Source organism: Chrysemys picta, chromosome 3 (assembly GCF_011386835.1).
Source record: "Chrysemys picta bellii isolate R12L10 chromosome 3, ASM1138683v2, whole genome shotgun sequence".
In the NCBI taxonomy this organism is placed as follows: Eukaryota; Metazoa; Chordata; order Testudines; family Emydidae; genus Chrysemys; species Chrysemys picta.
In genome coordinates, this window is record NC_088793.1 from 63,421,188 (window position 1) to 63,448,375 (window position 27,188).

Below are 27,188 nucleotides of genomic sequence, written 5' to 3' on the forward strand. Positions count from 1 at the left end.
CTTCGACAGTAAATTTGTAGGCATTGTTGAAAGATTGCCAATGCACTTGTTATTACCTGAACAACTGTGAAAAGTTAGCTGAGTATCTAATTTAAACATAGAAAGTAATCAACAATAAAAATGTTTGCTTTTGAACTTGAGCAGCAATATTTAGCATAACAATGTAAACAATTTATAATGTAGCCTACTGATTCAGAGTCTTACATCTGAAGAACTGTTTCCATTTTCTAACTCTTCAGCAGGCCTGGCAGTTTCTTCCAATGCATATCTGGTACGGTAATTGTGCTGGTTTGCCTGTTGCTTTCTTGAGTCTCCAGGATCTACTATATGATCATGAGAATGGTTCTATAAGGATATGAAAATTATATAAGAATCAATATATACTTGAACACAAATGATTTTCAATAAAACCTCATTAGTATTCTGTTAATGAATAAAGTTCTAATACTGCTTAGAACTTCTTCTGGAATTTTGTAGTGGCAAAAATGTACATTTTACAAATAGTTCAAAAATCAGAAAATTGAGAACAAGGGTCAAGAAAGTCAAATGCTAATAAACGCAAACTCAATGAAAACCCATGCACATGTGCTTAAGGGCTGTAACGGTCATTCAGTACATCCCTGGACCACTGAATTCTCTCATAGACATAAAAGGAAAAGTTATCTTGACTTACCAAAAATTTCCTCGATCTTAATTACAAAGTCCAAAGAATGGCCTCTCAGCCTGCATACATCTATGTCAGACCTGTCAGACACTGACAGAAGAGGGTGCCACCAGCTACACCGAAGAGCCTGCCACTGAAACAGGTTCCATTGCAACAGATATCCCTTGTGGACTGAAATTTATTAATGAGCTTATATGCACTAAAACAATAAACTGTAAATTCCTACTGCAGAGCATTTCTTTATGAACCAATTTGAATGAACTGAAAGAGTAAGATTTACTCTTTTGGCCAATGAAATACTCCAAACAAGGAATGGTGGAACCTGTGGAGCTTATAACTCAGAGAAAGGAAATTTTCGGTAAGTCAAGAAATGTTCCTATTCTCTTTGGTTTACAAGGTCCACAGATCTGTTAACCTAATGGGATTTTATCAGTGTCTTCAGGCTGGCAATCAAGCAGAACTACATATAGGGTTAAAAACTCCTTCTCTACTTCTACAAGATCACAGCATCGGGTACCCTCCTATCAAAGTCAGCATCCATCAATGTCTCAATATCTAGCTTATAAAATTTTGAGAAGGTATGGATGGACAATCAAGTGGCTGCTTTGCAGATTCCATCATACAGTTTGTAAGACCTTTCAGCCCAGGAAGCTGCTACTATTCACAGCAAGTGAGCTTTGCTGCTGTTTTCTGGAGCGAGACTGAAGCTTAATGGATGCACTGTATCAGCCTTCTTGAACTAGCAGATTTGTATACCCGCTTTCCTTTAGATGCCAAATAATAGAGAATATTAGAGTATTGGACTTTTGAATAATCTGTGTGCGAGGGATGTAGATCTTGAGGCCTCTATGAATACCCAACATCTGCCAAAACTCTCTTGGGTCAGATGGTTTTGAAAAAATAGGGAAATACAATTGGGGGGGGGGAGGTTTCTGTGAAAATCCAAGTTAATTTTGTGGATAAAGGCCAATCTGTTCAAAGAATCACCTTATAATAGTGGACTATGCTGCACTGTACCTCAACAGAAAAAAGTTTTAAACCCCAAGCTCCAACACCCTCCAGGCAGAGCTGATGGTTACCAGGAAAGCCATCTTGGTGGGGAGGAAATATATTCAGTCCTTCTGAAGGGATCAAAAGGATGAAGATTCAGGGTATAAAGAGCAAACTGAGGACCTTGGGGGAACTCAATTAATCTTAGAAAAGGCCTGACATCACAGCAAAAAGAGATCTTCTTCCTGCCTGTGGAGAAAAGTATCTTAGATAATGCAGCCACTTATCCTTTTAATGCTGAAACTGTAAGACCTTTGATCACTATCCCAAGATCTGTGATATAGATGCCAAAGGAGGAGAGAAGCTAAGTATCTTGCACCACCGCTTGAACTTCCACCTGGCGTAGAATAAAGAATTTGTGGAAACTTTTCTAGATGCCAGAAGAGTGGAGATTATACTTTGAGTATTCTCTCTCTCATGGGAGAGTGGTCAGAATTCAGGCAAGTTAGTCTTAAGTACTCTTGACTTGAGTGACAAATTGGTCCGTGGGACGCCAATCCTATCTTAAGGAAGGACAATGGAGTTCAGCTGAACCATACTGAGGAGATCAGAGAACCAGGGCCAATACAAAGCCACTAATATTACCAATCAATGCCCTCTCCCTCTTTATTATTCTGGATAGCTCTGTGTAACAGAGGAAAAGGAGATACATACAGAAGGACTACTGACCACCTCGCTGGGAGAGAACATTTGTATATTATTGCCCTTAGATCGCTCCTGATTGAGAGAAAAAGGAGGGGGACTTTGCCATTTGTGTGTAATGCAAACGGTTCCGTCAGAAGCATCCCAAATTTCTTCAGCAGGAACTGAAACACTTGTGTGAAGATTCCACTATGCGCGATCTAGCTTTTCCCTGCTTAGCCAGTTGGCAGCAATGTTTTATTTTTATTTGACTATGTAGAGTTTGGATGGACTAGAGATTTTGTTCCATCCAGGACATCAGAAGGTAGACCTCATTGTGCAGGGATGATGATTGCATTCTATTTGTTCATATAGTCCATTGCACTGGTGGTGTCTATAATGATTAGTACACGGGAGTGTACCCTGGGACCACAGTGAATTGCCCTGAGCTCTTAATCAGTTTATACTGTTTCCTCTCATGTTCTGTTTAAGTTTCCTGTACTGAATTTACTAGGAGAGTTCCCCATCCCTTGAGGCTAATATCGGATATAAGCCCTATTCTATCCAGCTTGGCCATGAGACATCTCTTGTTAAAACAATATGCGCAGAGAAAGTTGGACTCTCCTGGTGGGATGAACAAAAGGTGTAAGGAGGCAGGGACAGTGGATGTGACTGGAGGAGGGTCTCGTGTACACTTAGGCTCATTGCCCTGTGTCCACACGTGACATGAACATCCCAGACAATGTTATCAGGGAGCAAACTAAAACTTTTCAGAGACTGCAGGCCATCCTGAACAAAGTAGTCAATTTGTGTTCTCTCTCTCAAGAAATAAAAATTCGGAGAGACTGCATGTTGATTTCAGCCCTCATATGAGCTATCCACTGCATGATGTTCAGATGGCTCTTTTCCCAGTTTAGAATGGCACAGAGGTCTTTGGGAATCAAGAGTGTTTGTACTACTGTGTCCTTACCAACTGATAATCCAGGAGTTGACAGAAGCAAACTCTTCCCTATGCCTGAGGACAGCTATCAAGACAAGTCATACCTTTGTAAATAAGCTAGGGCTGTGGAAAGGCCAAAGTACAATGAGCTGCATTGGAAGTGCTAGGATTCAAAGCCCAAAAACAGAGAAATTGTAGCAAGACTGATGAATGGGGACATAGAGGTAAGCATCTTTCAAATCTATCGTCGCCAAGGGGGAATTTAACATTTCCATCTTGTATCTCAGCTTTCTCAGGAACGTGTTGAGATGCTTCAGGTCAAGCATTGCCCTGCTCACCTCTAATTTCTTTTTGACCAGGAGCAAAAGGGAGTACACAAACCTTGTTGCCTCTCTATGGCTAGGACTGCTTCTATTGCCCCAATTTGCTGGAGATGAAAGATAGCTGACTGCATTTCCCCAATCTTCTTAGGGCCCATGGGACTAGGAGAAGGGATAAATCTGGAAGGAGGGAGAGTGAGCAGATCCCTCTCTCTGGATAATCTCTATAACCCAATTGTCAGAGATGATTTAAGGCCAATGACCTGCAAACAGGAGGAGATGATCATTAATGCTCTAGTCCATACCAGACTACTTTGGCAATGAGTCATGAGTTATGTTCAGGAGGACCAGATGGTCCTATGGATATCTCATCCCTGCACTGGCTGCCTCTGGATCTAGACCATTTTCCCCCTGGAGAAGCTGGGATTTTCTTGTCTATTAAGCCTTCTGGTCTGGAAACTTTGAAAGGATTACTTGGATTTGTAATAGATCTAAAATTCCCTGCTGGGGAGCTTGGTAGGAGTCTGGGTTTTCATTGATTTTAGGAGTCGCCATCACTTTATCCACTGGTTCCCCAAATAATTTTCCTTCTGAATACTTTGATGATGCTTAAGTCACTTTAGCCTGAATAGCTGTCCTTCATTCATACAGCCACATACACTGACACATAACTCCAATGTAGCTCATGGCTCTTGCTGAGTACCAGAGTGCATCCAGAGAAGTATTAGAAATTAAAGTTGCTGACAGAGGACTCTTTCTGAAAGAGACATCCAAATCATAGGTATTGCCGTGTCTTTAAGTTAGGGATGTAATGGATTTGAAGAATTCTAACTTGAAGAGCTTTTCCTCCTTTTCTATCTCCTGTCCTTCCTATTCTGAATGTGACAGTTGTCCCTCCTCCCAGGAGGACACCGAGGAACTGCATCTGCAAGATCTGGATTTATGCTTCCTTCTCTTAGACTGGCCCCTTCCTGAATGACCAGCATCAGAAGACCCTGAAACAGATGTAAAGGACTCCAGTTCCTGCATCTGGATGTAGGCACTAGTACTTCAAGCCTAGTGATTTGATTTGAACCTGTGATTGCAGAAGACTATTTGTACTTTTGGCCAGCTGATTCACCAGCATCTCCCATGTAAGATAATTGTTTTTTTCCTTATAGCTTTGAATTATAAGGCCCATCCGTTGCCACTTGAAAGCATTCCCATCATTGATGACAAACTTTAGATGGACACATAGACAACACATCTATCTTGTGCAGCTTCAATAGTTTTTAATATGAAGACATTTCTCTGAATTACTGAAATTGTGTAATGAGAAGGTCACTCACCATGTGCAGTAACTGAGGTTTTTTTGAGATGTCCCCCTGTGGGTGCTCCACTTCAGGTGATTGTGTGCCTCTGTGCCTCTAGTTGGAGAATTTCGACAGCAGAACCCAGTTGGGGCACACATGCACTCTCCCCGACTCACGCCTGTGCAGCAGTTAACTAGTGCTATACGGCCAACTCTCCCCACAGTTCCTTCTCTACTGCAGAGGAGCCTGTGAGAACTCCAAAGTTGAGGGGAGGAGGGTGGGAAGTGGAGCATGCACAGGGACACACACCTCAAAGAACCTCAGTTACTGCACAAGGTGAGTAATCTTCTCTTCCTCTTTGAGTGATGTCCCTCTGGGTGCTCCATTTTAGGTGATTGTAGAGCAGTGTCCCTCCGTGGAAAGGAGGGGCTTTGGAGTTGGATGTGTGATCGATAACAGGACCATGAGTCCTAATAAAGTATCAGATGTTGAATCTTGCTCGATTGCGTAGTGTTAAATGAACGTGTGGTCTGATGTCCAATGGTTGCTTTACATATGTCCATAATAGGCACATTATTAAGGAAGGCTATCGATGTGGCAGCAACCTGGTAGAATGTTGGTAGTAGTAGAGATGAATGCACTCTGACATCCATTTGGAGAGTGTTTGCTTAGCTATAGCTTCTCCTTTAGATCTCTTTGTAGTTGAGAGAAACAGTTTTAGTGCATTCCTGAATGCTTTAGTCTGTTCGAGATGAAAGGCTAGTGCCCTTCTAACATCTGGAGTGCCGCTTCTTGCCTCTTCTTATACGACTTAGGGAAGAATGCGGGAAGATGGATGAGTTGGTTGAGGTGGAACAAAGAGGGTACTTAAGGTAGAAATTTAGGATGTGGTCTTAGAGTGACCTTATTCTTGAAAAAGAACATGTATGGGGGGTATGCCATGAGGGCCCCAATATCTCTTACAGGTCTTGTGGTCGCGATGGCAACAAGGAAGGCCATTTTCATCCTATTGACTTCAGGCCATTTCTCATTTGTCCAGATCATTTTCAATTATAATTCTATCCTCCAGAGCACTCACAACCCCTCCCAGCTTGGTATCATCCACAAACTTTATAAGTGTACTCTTTATGCCATTATCTAAATCATTGATGAAGATATTGAACAGAACTGGACCCAGAACTGATCCCTGCAGGACCCCACTTATTATGCCCTTCCAGCATGACTGTGAACCACTGATAACTACTCTCTGGGAACTTGTGGCACCTTAGAGACTAACAAATTTATTAGAGCATAAGCTTTCGTGGACTACAGCCCACTTCTTCGGATGCATATAGAATCCATCTACAGCATCCGAAGAAGTGGGCTGTAGTCCACGAAAGCTTATGCTCTAATAAATTTGTTAGTCTCTAAGGTGCCACAAGTACTCCTGTTCTTCTTTTTGCGGATACAGACTAACACGGCTGTTACTCTGAAACCTCTCTGGGAACTGTTTTCCAACCAGGTTTGCACCCACCTTATAGTAGCTCCATCTAGGTTGCATTTCCCTAGTTTGTTTATGAGAAGGTCATGCAAGACAGAATCAAAAGCTTTATTAAAGTCAAGATATCGGTTCCCCCCTATTGACAAGGCTTACCCTGTCAAAGAAAGCTATCAGGTTGGTTTGACACAATTTGTTCTTGACAAATCCATGCTGACTGTTACTTATCACCTTATTATTTTCTAGGTGTTTGCAAATTGATTGCTTAATTATTTGCTCCATTATCTTTCCGGATACAGAAGTTAAGCTGACTGGTCTGTAATTCCCCGGGTTGTCCTTATTTCCCTTTTTATAGATTGGCACAATATTTGCCCCTTTTCAGTCTTCTGGAATCTCTCCCGTCTTCCATGACTTTTTAAAGATAATCGCTAATGGCTCAGATACCTCCTCAGTCAGCTCCGTGAGTATTTTAGGATGCATTTCATCAGGCCCTGGTGACTTGAAGACCTCTAACTTGTCTAATTGGATGAGCCAAGCTTGAAAATCCAATGACTTTATGGTGAAAGGTTGTGATGGCTGCAAGGTGTATTCTCAGTGAAAGACCCAATTTTTTTATTTGACGTATATAGTCCAGGACTAGTGATAGAGCGGAGGTGGTGTCTCTGATCTGTTTGTTCTGGCACCATGCATGGAATCTCTTTCATTTGTGGAGGCAGGTTGAGCGTTTAGTTGACCATCTGCTGTTTAGCAAGACATCCTTTACCTCTTCTGAGCAGGTCATCTCCTCACCTGGGAACCTTGATGGGGCCATGCTCTCAGGTGGAGTATCTCCAGGTTCAGGTGCAAGATCTGGCATGTATCTTGTGACAGACCATGTGGAAGAAGTGAGAGAATGTGCAGTGAACATGCCGACATCTGCTTCAGGTATGGGAATCAAGTTTGTCTCTGCCATGTGGGAGCTATCAAGATGATTTTGGATTGGTCGGTCTTAATCTTTTGTATGAGCCTGGACAACAATGGGGTAGGAGGGAAAGCGTAAAGGAGAAGAGCATACCATCTGAGTAGGAAGGCACCACCCATAAATCCTAGCCCCAACTCTGCCCTGGAACAAATGCTGGGCATTTGCTGTTCTGACTTATGGCAAATAGATCTATGGTGGGAAATCCCCATTGTCAGAACATGTCTTGTATCACCAAGATATTTAACACTCATGATTATGGGAAAACTTTCGGCTTAATATGTCCGCTGTAGTGTACTGACATCCTGGTAGGTAGGAACCTGATATGGTGATGTTGACCAGTTCCTCAGTCTTGATGCCTCGATGCAGAGGGAGTGTGACCTCGCTCCTCCCTGTTTGTTGTCCGTCAGGATCTTTATGGTTTCGTTTTTGATCATGGGCAAAAAGTGTGCAGATGCGTTGTGAACTGCTCACAGTTCCAGTATGTTTATGTGCACTGCTGATTCCAGAGGAGACCATCTGCCCTGTGCTGTGAGGTTGTTTAGATTGATTGGTGAACCAGTTCACTAAGGAGGATTGTGATTATCATTGCAGGGGAAAACTGTAGAAAGGGGACTCCTGCATACATGTCATGTGAATGGGTCCATCACCGTAAACAGTCCTTGACCTTTCATGGTATGCTGAGAGGCTTGCTCAAACTGTTTTTGTGTGTGATATACACTGTCCTGAGCCACCCTTGTAGGCAGTGCATGTGTAGTATGGCATGTTTTATAGTGTAGGTGGTTGCTGCATGTGGCCTAACAGCTGGACGCAAGTCCAGGCAGATATTTGTGAACTGTTCACCATAGTGTTGATCAGATTCACTAGGGTGGCAAAGCTGTGTAGTGGTAGTGAAGTTTTCACCTCCCAGGTGTTTAGGGGAGCGCCAATGAATTCTAGTTCTTGTACTGGTGTCACCATTGACTTCTGAATGTTTATTTGGAGACTGAGTTTTGTAAAGGGTGACACTGTCTTTCGCGTGGCTTCAATGGCTTCTTCCCGAGTGAGGGTCTTGAGCAGACAGTCGTCTAAATATGGGTATATCACGACCCCTTGCTTGCAGAGGTGGGCTGCCACCACTGCTAGAACTTTGGAAAAGACTCGGGAGTGGGGAGGGGTGTGGAAAGGCCAAAAGGAAGTACCTTGTACTGATAGTGATCTTGTCCCAAAACAAATCGGAGGAACCACCTGTGCGGTGGATGTATGGAAACATGAAAGTATGAGAATTGCAGGGCGAAGGCCAAAAACCAGTCCCCTCATTCCAGTGCTGGGATTATTGTTGCTAAAGTAACCATCCTAAACCGTTGTGTTTTATTGAATTTGTTTAGGTTTCTCAAATTGAGAATGGGCCTCCATCCCCTGGTCTTTTTCTGGGTTTAGAAATAATGATAGAACCACATCCAATTGCAGAAGATGGTCTACTTCCTGTCTCAGAAAGTGCTCGTGAGAGGAGTCCCTGAAGAGGGATTGGGCGGGGGGGAGGGGATAGGGAAATGGGGGTGAACTGGATGGAATAATCAGTGGTGATAATTTCCAGCACCCATTTGTCATAAGTAATAATTTGACATGCTGGGTAGAATGGTGTCAAATGGTCAGTAAAGGAATGGTTGGTAGAAAGTAGTTTTAGAAACAGGAGTTGGGAGGTATCTCGGGCCCCTGACCAAACCCTCAAATGTGATGTTTCGATACAGGTTGTTGCGACATAGGAGGCTGAGATGGGAGTGGCCTACATCTTGTGGGTCTCTGGTTCTGCCTCTGTGGATGTGTGTACGGCACTGGTCTTGAGCATTGTGATGGATAACATCTGCCTTGTTTTTATGCAGGTGTGTAGATGCCTAAAGACCGAAGAGTCACTCTAGAGCCTTTCAACATGTGGAGGGACTCATCAGTCTTACCTGCAAATAACTTTGGACCTTCAAAAGGGAGCTCCTCTATGGTGGATAGCACCTCCTTTGGGAATCTAGACAAGTAGAGCCAAAAGGCCCGTCACATCACTATGGAGATTGCAATGGATCTTGCCGCCGTGTCTGCTGAGTTTAAGGATGCCTGCAGAGCTGTTCTTGCCAGGAGATGGCCTTCAGAGATAACTGAGCTAAATTGCTCTTCTTTGTCTTCAGAGATGAAGTCAATAAATTCTGACAGTTTGGAGTAATTTGCGTGACTGTTTTTGCAATCAAGGCTTCATAGCTGGCTATTCTGAACTGCAATGTTGCTGATGAATAGGCTCTGCGACGAAAAATATCCAATATTTTCCACTCTTCATCATACAGGTGGTCCTCAAATGGTGTTGCTTGCCCTGCTGGTTGACCACCTCTACCACCAATGAATTTGGCTGGGAGTGTAAAAATAAAAAGTCTAGGTCCTTCAATGGGATGTAATACTTCGTATCTGCCCTTTTACAAGTACACCTCTATCCTGATATAACGCTGACCTTGGGAGCCAAAAAATCTTACTGCGTTATAGGTGGTCTATCGTGCTATAATTACTTCGAAAACCGGCTTGCTCTCTAGGTTGTTGTTCATCCAGGTTATAACCACCGGAGTGCTTTGATCCGCCAGAGTGCGCAGCTCCCCCCCCCCCGAGCACTGCTTTACCGCATTATATCCAAATTCGTGTTATATCGGGTCACGTTATATCGGAGTAGAGGTGTAAGCGGGTTTGTTGTGAGTGTCTACCAAATGTCGTGGCGGGAGCCATGAGTGCCTCATTTATGGGAAGGGCAATTTTGGAAGATGCACACACGTGTAATATGTCCAACAACGTGAGGTTGCTGAGTCCCAACATTTCCAGGGGGATTTGGAGCGTGTCTACAATTCTTTTAAACAGCTCCTGAAATTACTTAAAATCATCTCCTGTTGTAGGTGGCAGAGGCATAATGGTCTCATCGGGAAAGGAGAAGGTATTAGTTGCAGGAGTGGCCTCTTGATCTAGAGTCTCCTGTTACCCCAAAAGTCTTCCCGGGGACCTCGCAGGGTCCCATCTCTGACACTGATGGGGAGCGTCTCTGTCTTTCCCTGGAGGTACTGGAATAATAATAATTGCCTATATACTGCTTACAGGTCCCGATATGACCACTGTAGCAGGAATGGCATTAGTGGAGACATCCATGGATGTCCATTACCACCCCTGGAAGCCGGCTCTGGAATAGTGTCCTGGCTGCTCCTGTAGAGCTGGTCTGATGATTCCCTGGATGGATGAAGAGTGTTGTGAGGAATAAACATCTCCCTCCTTATCGTCGTCCTCGATAAAAAAAAAAAGGAGGGGCAGATCTGTTTTTTGGTGTCAGTGCTGAATGTACTGACACTATATCGATACTGAGAAGAAGTGATTCCAGTGCTGCAGTACCTAATAAGTCCTTATGTCGGAGAAACTGCTGCGTTCCAAGAGATCTCAGCACTGAAGATGGCATCTGCGGGAATTGTTGTGGTACCAGGAGTGGCTGCGGTGCTGGAAAGATAGGTTCTGAGGGTGCCTATACCAAAGGAGGTAAAGTAGACGTCGGTACCGGTACCATGCATGGTGCTACAGGCGCGAGATCGGAAGAGCAGAGTGCATGTGTAGCCCAAACAGGTACTGCTGTCGAAATTCTCCAACTAGACGTTACAGAATGTACAATCACCTGAAGTGGAGCGCCCACTGGGACATCACTCAAAGAAGAGCCCAACAGTTTCATGGAAGTTCAGAGAGTTGGAGGTATGAATAATCTTACACTTCAATGAATTATTTGAACCAGTAAGCTTTAATTAAGAGCCTTCCTTGACGTTACTCCTCAAGACACTGACATATGATTGAAAAAAATCAATCTGAAGGGCAGCTCTATTTGAAAAGGGACAAAAATGGCACTATGGGGTTCTTTATTGGGTCTTACTAATTCCATAAAAAAATTTACTCATTTATAGGTAAAAAGAGGTTTATCCTAATTGCGTAGACTGAGTAGACTGTTGATCCTTCCTCAGTTGAGACTGAGACAACACGTCTTCTAATCTTCTTTCGCTCTGGCCATCCTTCGCCATGCTTATCCATATCTCCTTGTTAGGAAACCATACCACCTCTTAGAAGGCCGACCGTGTGGCTGTTTCTGTTCTTGCGGATACCACTTGGATATAGCTGTGGTCCATCTGTTGTTGCTGAGTCGGGCCACATGTCCCGCCCACCGCATTTTGCTGAGTCTGCTTTCAAACAACAACATCTCGCACTCCAGACTGCTGCCTAATTATTTCGTTGGGGATGTGATCGCGGAGCGAAATGCCCAAAAATGTTCGTTCCATCGCCCTGCGTGACAGACAGTTGATGTTCCTCAATCTTTGTCAGCGACCATGTTTCGCTGCCATATAACATCACTGGAAGCACGGTCGAGTTGAAAAGATTCGCACGAGTGGTTTTGCTGATCTTTCCTTTGAGGATGTCCTTGATGTCACTGAATGCGCACCATCCAGCTTTTTTTCTGTGTGACAGTTTGCCTTTCTGATCATAGCACATGTTGACTTCCTGGCCCAAATAAACTTATTTATCACCCTCTTGGATCTGCTCTCCTCCAGGAGTTATTTGGGTTTTTGGCAGAACACCTGATCTCATGTATTTCGTTTTTGACCAATTAATTTTTAATCCGACTTGACTACTTTTCGCATTCAGTTCTTTAAGCTTTCTCTCAAGCTGGGCTGTATTTTTGGCTATCAGCACTATATCATCTGCGAACCTGAGATGGTTTAGCCACTCGCCATTGATATTAATCCCACCTTTCAAGTTTGCTCGTCGAAAAACCAATTCAAGACAGGCTGTGAATAATTTTGGTGAAACTGTATATCCTTGTTTCAGACCTTTCTCAATGTGGATTCAGAGGGGAGTATCAAACAGCGATATATCCGTGCTGCAGCCAGAGTTCGCTTCCTTTAGTAATGCGATATATTCCACGCTGATGCCCTGTTCTGAAAGAGCTTCAAGGATGGCGTTAGTCTCTACGCTGTCGAACGCCTTCTCGTAGTCCACGAAGGCAATGCACAAAGAGAATTTATATTCCCTTGAACGCTCTAGTAGTTGGTTTAGAGTGAAGAGGTAGTCTATCGTGCTATAATTACTTCGAAAGCCGGCTTGATCTCTAGGTTGTTGTTCATCCAGGTTTCATGATAGTCGATTTGTTATTATTTTAGTGAACAATTTATAGATATGTGAAAGCAGGCAGATCGGGCAATAGTTCTTTAGATTTTCTCGATCGCCTTTCTTATGCAACAAGATGGTATTGGACTCTTTCCAACTGGACGGTATCTTCTGGATTTCCAGGTAGCGGTTGAACCTTTAGGCGAGAGCTTTCCAAAGTTCCTGACCTTCTGCCTTAAGCACTTCTGCTGTCAGACCGTCCCTACCTGGAGCCTTCCCCTCTTTCATTTGATGGACTGTGTGGCGGACTTCGCTAATGAGGACCAGGAGTATGTGTTCATCCGTTTGTTGAAGTGATGGCATTGGGACGTCTATACGGGATGCAAACAGCTGAATATAGAAATCCCTATCTTCTAACTGATAACTGTTAAAAATCATCCTGGACTCTGCAGGTCAAGCTGTATTCTTTCCTTAGCATACTTCATTAATAGTATTAAATATTCTTCAGGTTAAATGCAACTCCATTAGCCTTTCAGAGAAATCATGTATATGCATTTCTATATATTAACCAGATCAAAAGGAGGACAATATTATCTAACTTTAATAGGGGTATGTCTATTTCATTTCCAGCCAAGGTGCAGATTTCGTTGAAGGAGAACATGTATTATAATGATGCTAGGCCTCTTTCTATTAGACCAAATTCAAAACCAAAATACAAATAGATAGGGGTAAGATTTGGTGTTCCCTCAGTTCTGACAAGGAGTTACTATGGAACTATTTGGGTATAGGTATGCTGGTATAATTTCCCTATGTGAACACACTATTCTGGAATAATTACTCCACTTTGCAAGTAATTTCTCTATGTACACAAGCCCTATGACTACTTTTGTATTTAGATTCCTCCTCAACTGATGCTGAAAATGCATTATGGCCTTTTCCCATACCAATTTTATTCATGTTTCTTTGTGAAATATTTTATGTTGTAACCCAAAACTTTAAATACAAATCTACCTGATCCTCCTCTTTCATAGCCTCTAAAATATTTGTTGAAAAACAAAATATTTTAAAAACGTTACCCCCTCCTCTTCATTGTTATTTTTAATGCATTTTTATAATGCGAAAGGTGCTGCAGAGAAGAGAAGGAAAGCAATTTTTTAATCTATTTTTGTAATGTTTATTTTTTCTCTTGACTAGTTCTATATATTTTTTCTATTTAAGTCTTCTTAAATATTCATAGCGTATAGAATAACTTGCTTTGTTTAAAGTACAAATACTGTGCACTAATGCATATACTCTGGAAATATCTAGTGGTGAGAGTTTTGGTTGAAAGTGACAGTATCTTCTAGAAATTTATGACATTTAAGTTTGTATATCAGTAGTTTACCAGTTACCTGCTCTGCCATCTCCTGCACCTCAAGCCCCAAGTTCTTGGCCATGCACCGGAGAAGGGCTTGATGCCCCTTAAAGTCATCCGGCGGGCTAGCTCTGGAAGGTTCTGCAACTGCCTCATCCAGGGATGATGAGGAAGACTGGACCGCTGGTGGAGGTGCTGGGGTCTCGACCACCGTGAGAGAAGGAGACTAAGGGGTGGGCATAGGTTCCTTCACCCCAACCTCAGAATGGGCTTCTGGTACCGGGACCGGTGCAGGTGGGGCCGCCGACCATTGCTCCAATGCAGTCACCGAGGAGTGCTGCAAAGTAGGCATTGTCACAATCGGGACGACCCATGCACTCCAATAAGGCCACTGCATTGGCCACTGGCTGTGCTGCCACTGCAGTGCCACAGACGGCGGAGTGGGCTCCGGTGCTCAATCATGACAATGGGACCTGGGCGATGGGCTGAACTGGTCCTCCATATCAGAGGAACCACCTTCCAGCGAACAGGGAGGAGCCATCGATGCCGGAGTTTGCTAACTGGTCGTGACTACTGGCAACCACTGACCAGGTATAATTGACAAGTGACTGTACTGGGGAGAGCAGGACGGAGACTAGTGTCGAGATGGGGAATGTTTCCACTGCGCCGGCGACCAGGACCGACGCCTAGAAGACGACCGGTGTGAGAATGAATGGTGCTGGGAATAGTAGGGGGAGCATTAACCCTGTGCCGGTGAGTAGTGCCGAGGGGATCTGGATGTCAGCCTGGGCGACCGAAAGGAATCCCGGGCCAGGTCCCAGTCGCATCAACATGTGCGGAGAAGATCAATGTCTTCTGTCCCGCGACCAGCAGTGTTCCCCTTTCCCCTGAGGTGTCTTAATGGCAGGCTTGTCCTCCTGGGGAGACTTAGCCGGGTCCAGCAGCACCGAGGTCGTCATTGGAGCACGTGGAGACCTGAGCTCTGTGTGTGCCTGGGGAGCCTGGGATGACAACGGTGCAGGCAGGGGTGTGGGTTCATACCACCCCCAGAGTCGGTGGTGGACCTGTAAGAGGGCTGGGAGCACCAACTGGAAAGGCACAATCGCGTGGCTCCAGAGTAGCCTGGGGCCAGGCCCCGGTCCCTTGGAAGATGACCTCTGGACTTTCTTGCTGGGTACCGGGGAGTGCTTCTTGGCCTTCTTCTTCGGCACCGGCAATGGCGAACGGTGCCATGAGCAGCTGGGTGCCGGCGGTGTACTGTGCACGGAGGTCAAGGCGCTCAGTGTGTTATGTCTGGATGGCTCGGAAGCTGGTCGGAGGGCAGACTCCATCAGGAGAGTCCTAAAGCAGATATCCCGGTCCTTTTGAGTGCAGGGCTGAAAGTTTTTGCAGACCTGGAACTGCTCCTTAACGTGCGACTCCCCCAGGCATTTAAGGAAGCTGCTATGGGGGTCACTCAGAGGCACAGGCCTGTTGCATTCCGAAAACCAGGAGACTGGGGCATGCCCCGCCTGGAGCAAAGTCCCCACTGGGACCCTAACTACTAACTAACACACACTTAACAACTATTTACCACTATCAAATGCAAACTATGTACAAAGGCCCTAAGGCATGAAGTTCAAAAGGAGAAGCTGCTAATTCTTGCTAAGCAAGAAAGGCACTCCAACTGACCACCACAGATGGTAAAAAGGAACTGGGAGGGCAAAGGACTGGCGGCGCCTGACATACCGCTGCATGAGCACAGCACTCCAGAGGGTGCCACAGCTGGCCCTATGGGTACCGCTAAGGCAAAAATATCTGACGGCCACGCACGTGGGCACGCACACACCTAGAATGGAATCGACATGAGCAAGCACTCGAAGAAGAACTTATTTTATGTTTTAATCTAAACCAGGAAGTTTGGAGTGAAGCACCTGGGAATCTTAAGCAGCGGGGCAGAGGCTGTTCAATTTCCTCTCTACATTGAGGGAGGGGTGAACGCTATGAGTTTACACTGTACAGTTCTCTGTGTATCACAAGATGGTATAATTTGGGGTTTATAGTCCAGTGGGGGGGTGGGGGCTACCTGGGGAGACGGGGATTATTTTGGCTGTAGCCTTTCTATTGTTGGTTCATGCAGTGGCTGGATAGACAGCCTGCATGTAACTGTAGCTGGGTGTGTCCCCCTACCTATGTGAGTGCTGGTGGAAGTGTAAGACCGGGAGCAGGTCTGCAACTTGTCACAGCAGCACAGTGTGAGAGGGAGCCCAGGCTGGTGAGTCAGAGGGCTCAGTGGTACCTCAGTTCCAGGTGGCATCCTGGGGGAACCTGTCACAATTACCTCAGCCACCTTGTCTCTCTAATAAGACCCATGACAGAATAGTAACAAGACCTTTGAAAATTCATACAGTCTCAAATGAATCTTTCTTCGGAAGCTTGTCTTGTAACATACCTGAGACCTAATAATTTCAAAGCCCCTCAGAAATTAAACCTACACTTCACTATCCTTGTTACCAGCCTAGAATTTAGTAGAGCTAAGGATAGGTGCAGTTTGAGGGGAAGGGGGCATGAAAAGGATACCAATCATCTTCTCAGAGATTCCATAAAACAATGAATACCTAATTTTGGAGGGATTTACATAAATCTGAGAATACGATAGAGACAGATCATTTGCGTGATGTGAACTTCAGCACCATTAGGGTGATTGCTGTGGATGTACATAAGTCATCATCAACTTCCCTGTGAGTGGGGACCTTGCCAGCTCATCTCTGGAAATATTTTCCCTGGACCAGCGGAGGCCACATGACCAATCCCTTAGCCTCATACTCATTGCTATATCATAGTTACCTCAGATATTGAGATGAATGAAGGACAAGTGCATACCTGCAGCCCACTGTAACAGAGGGACTGAAGAAAGAGCAAAGGTCAATAGCACGAGCCAAGCTGGATTTCAAAGGGGATTGGACAATTATAAGGATTAAAAAAAAAAAAAAAAAAAAAAAACGGATATGTATCCTTTTGATTCAAGGCAACTTCTAACTGAGGAACCTTAAGAAGAAACCGACACACTACGCCCCATATTCTTCATAAAATATTGTCATACTATGATTATAGCATATCTAAGATGTATTTTATGCAAGATGGGTCTTGTGAGATATCATTGGAACGGTTATGATTTTCTGAATATGATTATCCTATTTGTATGCATTTATCATTTCTGTATCTGAAGTTAGGAATATTGACTATGTAACAATTACAAGTGGGTTTACACCTGGGGAACGCCCACCAGACAGAATGCAATCAGTCTGGATGGGCCATTAGGGAGAACATTAGGACTTTGAAGATGCTAATCTCCCACCTTCCTGAGAAGCTTCTTGGGATGCTACAACAACCTTTGACTCATGGCTGCTTTGACACTGCAAGGTCATGTAATTAAGTCACCTGGTACTGGATTCCATGATAGAATACCAGTATTTTTCCAGGGGGAGGTGCACACTGGAAAACAAAGAGTTCCCGCCATATGTAAAACCCATTTAAGACAGGGGAGTGACTTAATCAGTGTTCATTCTTGACTGAATCCCCATCCAGGATGATTGCTGGAAACATCTAAGAAATTAGGACAAAAGAGGGGGAGAAGAGCTGAGCCCAGGCTGGAAAAGGTGTCTGGCCTGTGAAAGAAATGCCTAAAACAACATTTAGGGTGAGAAATTACTACTTGTAACCAGTTTCTTTAGTGTCTTAAGCTTACGTTGTGGTTTTTGTTTTATTTGCTGGGTAATCTGCTTTGATCTGCTTGCTATCCCTTATAATCACTTACAATCTTGTGTAGTTAATAAACTTTTTGTTTTCTCTAAAACCAGTTTGTGGAATTCATAACAGGGGAGAGGGGGAAAGGGGAGAAAGCTGTGCATATTTTCCTCCACATTGAGGGAGGAGGCGAATTTCATGAGCGTACACTGTACATTTCTCTGTGCAACGCAAGACAATACAACTTTGGGTTTGCACCCCAGGGGGTGTGTGCACTTGAGTGCTGAGCAGTTCCCTAGCTGAAGCTTCCCATGCAGAGCTGATTTCAGTTTTCTGTGTCTTTCTGCAGCTGGGTGTGGCACTACCTGTGTGTGTGCTGGAGGAGGATTGAGGGCCTGGATCAGCAGGATAGTGTAAAGGAGCCCAGGCTAGCAGAATAGGCGGGCTTAGTGGTACCCCCATATATCAGGTGACACCCCGGAGTGGGGGGTAACCCATCACAGAAACTTCCCTTTTGAAAAGGTTATACCAAAATTGCCCACTATGAGGTTTCTTGCCTCTTCCTCTGAAGGCTCTAGTACCAATCACTGTAAGACAGAGAATACTGGACTAGATGGGCTACTGGTCTGCTCTGGAATGACAATTCCTGTGTTCCAATGCCAGTTTGGATGACTGTGGACTAATCACACCTCTGATGTGACCTGATGTGAACTCAAGGACCAGCAGGAATCCTTTGACTGCTTTCTGAGTTGCTACTCAGCACTCAAGGAGCGGAAAGGGCCCCAGTGTTGTGATAGCCAAGCAAATTAAATTAAGCCTGTAAAGGGGGAACAAAAAGTTACCACTCCAGTAAGGAAAGACATTTTGTAAAAACTCTGATTTTGTGAGGACACTCCACTATTACCCTGGTAGAAAACAAAATAGGAGCATTCAAAACTACTAATTCCCTGTTTGGAGTTCTGATAAACCATTGATGGGCCCTTGCCTAGCTCTAACTGCCTCCAAATCCCTAAGGGACAGCACAATTTTTATTTCTCCAGACAAAGTGTTCCAGGATAGACAAGCCCCGAAAGTCTAATTTAAAAAGTCGCACCGACCCTTCAAAAATACCAGCACCCCTTCAAGCTCTCTCTTTCACAAATATATTTTTTTAAAAGGTGTAAGGGGCCAGCAATGGTATGTCCCCAGTATGTATGCGTCTCAGACCACTACTCACCCCCACAGTCCTGCTGCTGCTCATGTCTACTCTGAAGGAATGTTTTGATATTGCCAGATGCATCAGACCTATATTTTAAAAAATCCCTCAAAGAACTGCTCATGAGAGGAGGTACTATTATGGAAAATATTCTGTCACATTTAGTGTCCCTGTTTATATAGGGGATCTGACTGGAGGTTACTCTTGGCATAACTTTTAAACACAAAAACCCATGTGATGTACATGTTAGACAAAGTTTTCTTCCCCTTGTGCAACTTAAGCAATATGCACTCTTATTCATCTGTGACAACCTCAAATAGCAATACATACCCTCATGACCAAGATGCATAATTACAGTAATTTCTACTTTACAGGACTTCCAGAAACACAACTCATTGCTTGTTAAGAACATTATAGCAAAGTGACAGCTCTGCTATAGTTAAGTCTAGATTTCTGTTTTAAGCACCTTAACTCTATTTCCTGGTTTTCACATCTCTGAGTTTTGCTGACATAGACATTCTGAAAGAGCAATAAGCTATCACTGGGCAATACTAACTCTGTGTTAAAGTTATTTGCCATTTAATAATATAACATGAATAGGCAGGTGCTCTCTCAATAGCTATAAATAAATAAAAAAACATAATATGCCAGTTTCCCATTTTAATTTAAACTGAAGTGAGAAGTTTAGAGACATCTGTGGGCTCAATATACCAAAGTAAGTTTTATGGCAATTTCTGTAATAAAATATGTATGACTATTTACCTTAGAGAAAGAAGGTATTTTGTTCTCTCTTGGAACATGACTTGTAATGTGCTTCCTTTTCTCTTCTGATCTATAAATCTTTATTTCTTCTTCTCCCTTTGCTGTTCTCCATTCCTCCTGTCTACTGGAAGAGAGAAATTAAGAAATGTTAATTTCAGAGTTTCCAGGATTAGGCCAAAGTCCTATAGACAGAGATCCTATTCTTGATGATTTCTGTGTGTGAAGTAGTATAGGATGTTTATCACATTCTTGTGTTAAACAATGGTTACTTACCCTATAGTAACTGCGGCTCTTCAAGATGTTGTTGTCAGCGTGGATCCCATTATGGGTGCATGTGTCTCTCACTCGTACAAGCTTGGAATATTATTAATAGTAGTGTCTGGCAGGGCCACACATACACCTTGTGCTTCCTTGAGGTCCCATGCAAGGGCACAGAGGGTGGAGCGGCCCTAACCCTTCCTCACAATTCAAAGCCAGTGATAGCTTAGGACCACAAAGTGTGGGTGGAGGGTGGGTCATAGGGTCCACACTGACTACATCATCTATAAGAACCACAGTTACTGTAGGATAAATACATGCTCTCTTCTTCGAAGTATCTGTTAGTGTGGCTCCCACTGTAGGTGACTGGCAAGCAGTATCCTCTTCAGTAAGATGGGCATGAGGAGTATTAACTGCATCATTCAAACAGAGACTGAGTACAGGTTTCCCAAAGTTTGCATTTGATCTAGAAGCCAAGTCAAGTGTATGTTTGACAAACGTGAGTGGGCTGACTCCACAAACCAGCCTTGCAGATTTCAGACACTGGTATGTTCCAGAAACATGCTGAGGACGCTGCTTGAACTCTGGCAGAATGAGCCCTAACGGTCAGTCAGAGAGGAACATCAAGCAGTTGGTAGCACAGTGAGAGACACAGTTATCCATTTTGAAAGTCTTGGGGATTAGATGGCTTGACCTTTGGAGCAGCCACCTATAGCTACAAATAGACATGAAGATTGTCTGAAAGAGTTGGTCCTGCCAATATAGTATCAAAGGCTCTAGATACATCCACGGTGTGGAGTTTCTTCTCCCCTTGCATATAACATGGCTTTGCGAAGAACACAGAGTAAATTGATTGATTCAAATGGAATTCCGAAACCACCTTGGGGAAGAATTTTGCATGAGCTCTCCCTACCATTTTATCTCTATCAAATGAAATACATGAAGGTTCCGCCATGAGTACCTGAAGCTTGCTGACTTTTCTGTCTGAACTGGTGGTGACCAAGCATAATATTTTCACCATAAGATAGTGGATGGAGCACCCCAAGAAGTGCTCCGGTGGGGTGCTCCTTAAGTCTGTGAAACATGACACTGAGATCCCATGCTGGAGCAGGTACTCTGACCAAGGTATAAGCATGTTTAAGAAATCTAGATACCACTGGTTAAGAGAAGGCCAAAACCAACTGAATCAGTGGATGATACGCCGATATTGCTGCCAGATGAACCTTAAATCAAACTGAATGAGAGCCCAGAGTGCAGAATTGCAGTAACTAGCGTTGTGATAGCTGGGCCTACAACTTTACTCTAATTATGAGCTCAACTGTAAAAAGTATGTAAAAGTTCACGAAATGTCACAATAACCTATAACAACAAATAAATGTTGATGGGAAAAAGTACAAAAGGGAAACAGACTGAATTAGTCTAAACAAAAACGCCTACTTCTATAACTCAAGGACTGTGTTGAAATCATGCTTGGTAAAAACAGAGATGTTGAACAAAAAATGAATGAACCAGATGAACATATGTTAGGTCTAACTGGTGGACAGATAATAAACCCATCATTCTCTTTTTAGGTCCTTAACAAAGAAGATTTTTTGGGGAAAAGATGAAAGAACAAATGGAAGCTACTAGAGCGAGCTTCACCATTATGGCTGCCACCCCTAGCTACCATTTACTAAGATCTGCCCTTTGTCACCCTGATCTGGAGAAATGACCTGACCAGACCGAGCTAAACAGAGAGGGACTCAAATAACATCACCTCCCCTACCAGCTCCAACTGAATCCCAAACATCACCTGAGATGAAGCAGGATCAAACTTTAACAACAGAAGCAACAAGAGCTCCACTTCATCTCAACTAGCATCTCTTTTCCTCAAAAGGAGTTACCATCTTTGATATCATCTAAAAGACTGTCAAACAAGGGGGTTTGACCTTCTAAAACTCTCTCCAGCTAAAGGAAATGGGAAGAAGAAATGTTGTTAAAATAAAATCCTTACTTAATACTTTACATTTCAAATGACTTAACTGTTTTTCCTTTTTTTCTGTATGTTTAATAAAAGATTAAAAGAATTTGCAATGGTGTGTTTGCCATAGTACTAAGCAGGCTGAGGTTTCTGGTTACCAACTCCGGACCTTGTTTATGTTTGACACTATTTAAGTCAGACAGTGGTTAGTTATCTTAAACAATTTTGGCCCATTTATTTCATTCAAATTAATACAACAGTAGTCTAGAACAGAGCTTTTCAAAGCCGGTCCACCGCTTGTTCAGGGAAAGCCCCGGCGGTCCAGGCCGGTTTGTTTACCCGCCGCGTCCGCAAGTTCGGCCGATCGCAACTCCCACTGGCCGCGGTTCGCTAAGCCAGTTTATAGCCCCAAGATTTTAATTTTGATTTAAGAGTCACAGATTCTTCAGAAGAACCCACATGGCATCTAAGGCAACTGAGTAAAACATATTTGAAAGTAGGTATTTTCAAGAAGCAGTCAGCTGTAGGTTGGTAAATACACTCAAAAGCTTGTGTTTGCGCTCAGGAACAGTGTAGATTTATTCTCAACATCTGTTTCTTATGGGAGTTTTACCACTCACAGAAATAAAATTACTACAGACTTTAACATCTTGACTCCTTTTTTGGCAGAGGTGGGTGTGAGAGTCTGTAACACTATGTTCACCCCTTTTTCAAACTAAGATACATTTTGTACAAACTATGCCTTTTAAGGTATCGTTTCAAAACTCAATTTGCTGATAATTACCGTCCTGGTAAAATATGTGTGGCAACATTGTATGCAAAGATATAAGATTCCACTGTATGATGTTACTAAGACGTATCCAAATCTTGGGAAGCAGCCACAAACCAGTTCTTCAGAGACAAAAGGCAAACTGAGGCCTCAGGCAGGTGTCAACGAAATCAAATAGACTATCACCTAATTAAGTGGTCATTCTTTGGCAGGAAAAAGTGTTAGAGTGAGAAATTTACATTTTGCCAATGAAATAGCTGGATGTTCCCATCCGCACAGACTGTCTCTTGAACCCCAGCTGGAGAGGATTCTCAAAGAAAAGGAAAAAGGTAGTAAGAATGGGGAACAGATGCCCCAAGTTATTCCTCCCTCCCTTTCTCTCTACCCACAGCAGCCACAACACCCGAGGAACAAAGAAACAGCTTTGGACTGAGGGAGAGGACCCTGTCTGAAAGGAAATCAATCAGTGAGACTGCTGGAGTATATGCTGAGAGACTTTTGCTTTGCATTCACTCAGCTTGTTAAGTATTAGTTGGGTTTTATCTTTTATTTCTGTGTAACCAATTCTGACTTTTATGCCTCACTACTTGTAATCACTTAAAATCTTTCTGTAGTTAATAAATTGGTTTTATCGTTTTATCTAAACCAGTGTGTTTGGATTTAAGTGTTTGGGAAACTTCATTTGGGATAACAGGATTTGTGCATATACTCTTCTATAAATAAAATGATGGACTTTATGAGTTGGACTGATTTAGTTGGTGTTGGTCCTGCTTTGAGCAGGGGATTTGACTAGATGACCCCCTGAGGTCTCTTCCAACCCTAATATTCTATGATTCTATTCTATGAGAGCTTGCGTTGTCCAGGAAAGGGCGGGCAGTACAATATGCACATTTCTGGGGGAAAGTTTGGGATCATGAATTTGCTGGTGTTGCTCTACCGTGTAATTCAAGAGTGGCTGGCCAGAACACTCATGCAGTGTAGCTGGGAGTAATTTACATGCTGGAGGCTGTGGGTAAGTAGACCAGGAGTGGTTGCTCTCACAGCGAAGCAGTGTAAAAGGCACCCCAGGCTGGAGAATTGAGAGGGGACAGCTGTTTAACAGTCCAGATTGTACCCTAAGTAATGTCACAGTGGGATACTATACCAGTTCTTCATTTTTCTGAAATGAACCCAGATTTTGGGTTCATTTCAGAAAAACGATGAACTGGGTCAGTGTCCCATCCCCGCCAAAAAAGGGATCAAGATGTAAAAATAAGGTGCCATAGCCAAATGATTGCTCCCAGCAGCCAGACAGTACTGTTGTAGTGTTTATGGAGTAGGCTACTTATCCTAGGCATTTATGTCCCCTCAGCACAGTATGACAACCTAATCCCCCATTTGCCAAACTAAGTCTTTCCAAATCAGCGCCTACCTAAATGCCATTTCTTCCAAAAGATGCAAAAATAGCAAGTTGATATTTTTTTAAAGTACATTTTATAAAAACTATAAATCCATCAAGACATACACATACCAAAACTGAGTTACCTTATGTCAACAAGACTAAAATTCAAACGTAACAATTTAAGAGAATTAATCAATCAGCTTTCAGAGATTTCTTACCTGGCTACCCCTGGTGACAGTTCAGGTACCACAACCCTTCGACTCCAAGCCACGAGGTCCCTCTCAGTGGCTATTTCACTTCGTGGTGCATTGCTATGCATCTGTCGCACACCCTCAATTTGTCCACTGCGCCTTAATCCTATATTTGGTGGTGAATGTACTTCTGAGGTAGAGCTTACAGAGCCTGAGAAATTAAAATAGTAATTGTAGTCATCTAAATTCTAAGGGAAGGCTTGCAAAAACAAAGAGCAAGAGTAGCAATTTTAGTACATACTTTACTTGATCTATTGCTTCAGAAGAAAATTAAAGTATTAATTGAAAATGTCCAAGTGCAACTGTATGTCCATATTATCCAGAGGCACATTTCTCCTGCACAAGAATGCAGTTCACAGGCAACAAGCAGTAAAAGTGTAAAGATCTGAATAACGTAAGACAAGCTGATAAAGCATTACTGTAGGTTCTCTCAATACACATAGTATATGTTAACTGTTGGCCTTTAAAACCACCTTCTGAAAACATTTGCACATTAAGGGTTATATTTTATCTTAAGCTAACAGAAATTAAGTAGTCTCTTGTCACTGATCTCAGGTTCTAGGTTCACTGTAGCTGGAGATTACCATCCCTACAGACTTTCTGTCTCTTGAACCCTAGCTGGAGATAATTCTCAAAGAAGAGGAAAAAGTGTAAGAATGGGGAACAGATGCCACAAAGTATTCCTCCCTTTCTCATAGCAGCCACAACATCTGAGGAACCTGGATCTCCTATTGAATCCAGTCACTCCTTAAGAAATGTGAAAAAGCTACTACCCTCAAAAAATCAGATCCATTGTGACATTCATAGCATTTGTGGAGTGATGGAGTCCTGGAGATTAGGTTTCCAGTTCAAAAAAGTGGTTTTGATAGTATATGAGGGGGAAACAAAACAAATATGCAAATAAATACATAAACAAACAAACATACTCCAAACACTCAAATAGGAGCGGACAGCTTAGGCATCCCCTCAAGGTCCTTTCATGTAGAAATTTCCACACAGTAAGATTTTAATATCTCTACCTCTGGTCTGACAGTTCTGGGTCTTGCTCCTTCTTCAGATTTACCTTCGCTATTTTAATCTGGTTTTATTCCCCTGCAGATTACCAGGAGATGTGCAGCAAACTAACTGCATTGGTCCTTACTAAAGCTGCTCCAGCGCCAACCTTTTTCAGGTATTGCCTCGTATCTCCCACATTCTTTGTGACACCTATGGTATTTTATCAGTCAGGTAGCTGTTTCCAGATTACACAATAGTATTAAGTTAATACTCTCTCCTAAAGATCATGTGGTTGCAGCACAATTTTTTGAGCTTTGCTGTACAGCTACTGTACGGTTACAATCTATATTCCTTTCAGTTAAATAATTCATTAAATTTTAGAAAAAGGCCGGAAAGCAGCAGTAGTATTTATCCCCAAGTTTGTCTTTTCCACTACTCTCATACCTCCTCAATCTCATTATATCCATTTATTTTCCATTTCCCATATTCTTTCTACATTTCAATTAAAAATCCACATCTGGCCTGTGCTAATGGGCTGTTTAACTGGAGCTGGGACTCTAGGAACCTGCGAGATGGGAAGTTCCCAGAGCTTGGGCTGCAGCCTGAGCCCAAAGGTCTACACTGCAATTAAACAGTCCCTTAGCTTGAGCCCAAGTCAGCTGGCATAGGCCAGTTGTGGGTGTTTAACTACAGTGTAGACATACCCTCATTGTAAATTGTTTGAAAAGAAACAAAAAAAGTTTGTTTTACTTCTTCCTATCCGGCTAGTATTGCTGGTGCCTGCCTCCCCAGAACGTCTCTGATCTTGTTCTTGCTGAAGTCTCTGTATCATACTGTCCAACGGACTAACTTCCTGATTTGCTTGTTGACTCAGTACTTGGTTCAGTCCTGTGGGGGAAAAATGCAAGAAACAAAATTACATTTTTGACACAATAAGAGAAGTATTCCAAACTATCTAAGTTCTACCTGTAAAATCTGCAAAGTGCAATGTAAGTTATTGCATGTCTTGTAAGTGTTAGCATAGAGATTCTAGTTTTAAAAATCTAACCCACTTTTTGCTGGATTTCTTGCTACTAATTAGATTGTCAATTCTATGGGGCTGGAACCATATACTCAAACTTGCATGAGTGCCACAGAAAGTAATGCAAAATAACCTTGGGTAGTTCTTGGAGAAGTAAATATCTTGTTACAGAACTACTGTCAGCAAAGCATAACATTTTGCAGTCTAAGTGCATTCAATTTCAGTAGTTTCCATTTAGTTTATATCTGTATTGGAGTTTAATTATGTATCTGATTAATGTCACAGCTTAATCAACAGTAAACATTTCTTGGACAAACACAAAAAGAATGATTACTTACTCTACAGAAACTATGGTTCTTCAATATGTCATATCCACACAGATTCCACTTGTGGCGCACATGCACCCTTGATCAGATCCTTTTTGACTTGTAGCATCCATTAGGGCCACATGTGCACCCTGGGAGCCCTGGAGCACACCAAGCCTCCCCAGCTGAAAGCATAAAGGGTGGAGTGGGCTTATCCACCAATACAGAAAGCCACAGGAACAGGACTGTGAATTAGTGGGGGGATGGACGACAGGTTGTGGAAGCTATGTGGACAACATATTTTAAAGAACCAGATACTAGAGCAAAAGTAATCATTCTTTCTTCAAGTGCTTGTCCATACAGATTTCACTCTTGGGGACTAACAAACAATCGTTTAATTGCTTGGAGATGGATAACACGAGTCCTACTTGAATTAGGATAGCAGAATAGCCCTACTGAAAATTAGCACCTGATCTGGAAGCCTACACTAGAGAATAGTGAGTGGTAAGTGTGTGAATTGAGATCCATGTAGCTGCTTTACATATCTCAGATGGAATATTAGCCAAACAGGCAATAAAGGCTGCTTGAGCCATAGTGGAATAAAGTTCTAATATGATCTTTTGAGTTAGATAAGACATTATGCAATCGGAGATCCATGTGGATATAGGTTGCCCTCTGTCTGCAAATGCTACAAATAGCCTAGATGTGCTCTTTAAAGATCTTGTCCTATCTAAAAAAGATAAAGCTCTCACTAT

At 42.9% G+C, this 27,188-nt stretch overlaps 1 protein-coding gene across 3 annotated transcripts in view; it reads right to left on the bottom strand.

The window, feature by feature from the left end:
- Positions 1–27,188, bottom strand: part of PHIP (pleckstrin homology domain interacting protein) — a 334,334-nt gene that overhangs the window by 112,503 nt on the left and 194,643 nt on the right. For all 3 annotated transcript variants that reach the window (XM_065588082.1, XM_065588081.1, XM_065588080.1), the window contains exons 18-21: positions 25,858–25,995; positions 24,079–24,262; positions 19,493–19,616; positions 205–345 (exon numbers count right to left, since the gene is read on the bottom strand). In XM_065588082.1, the coding sequence (XP_065444154.1) occupies positions 205–345; positions 19,493–19,616; positions 24,079–24,262; positions 25,858–25,995 (587 nt within the window). The remainder of the gene's footprint in view (positions 1–204; positions 346–19,492; positions 19,617–24,078; positions 24,263–25,857; positions 25,996–27,188) is intronic.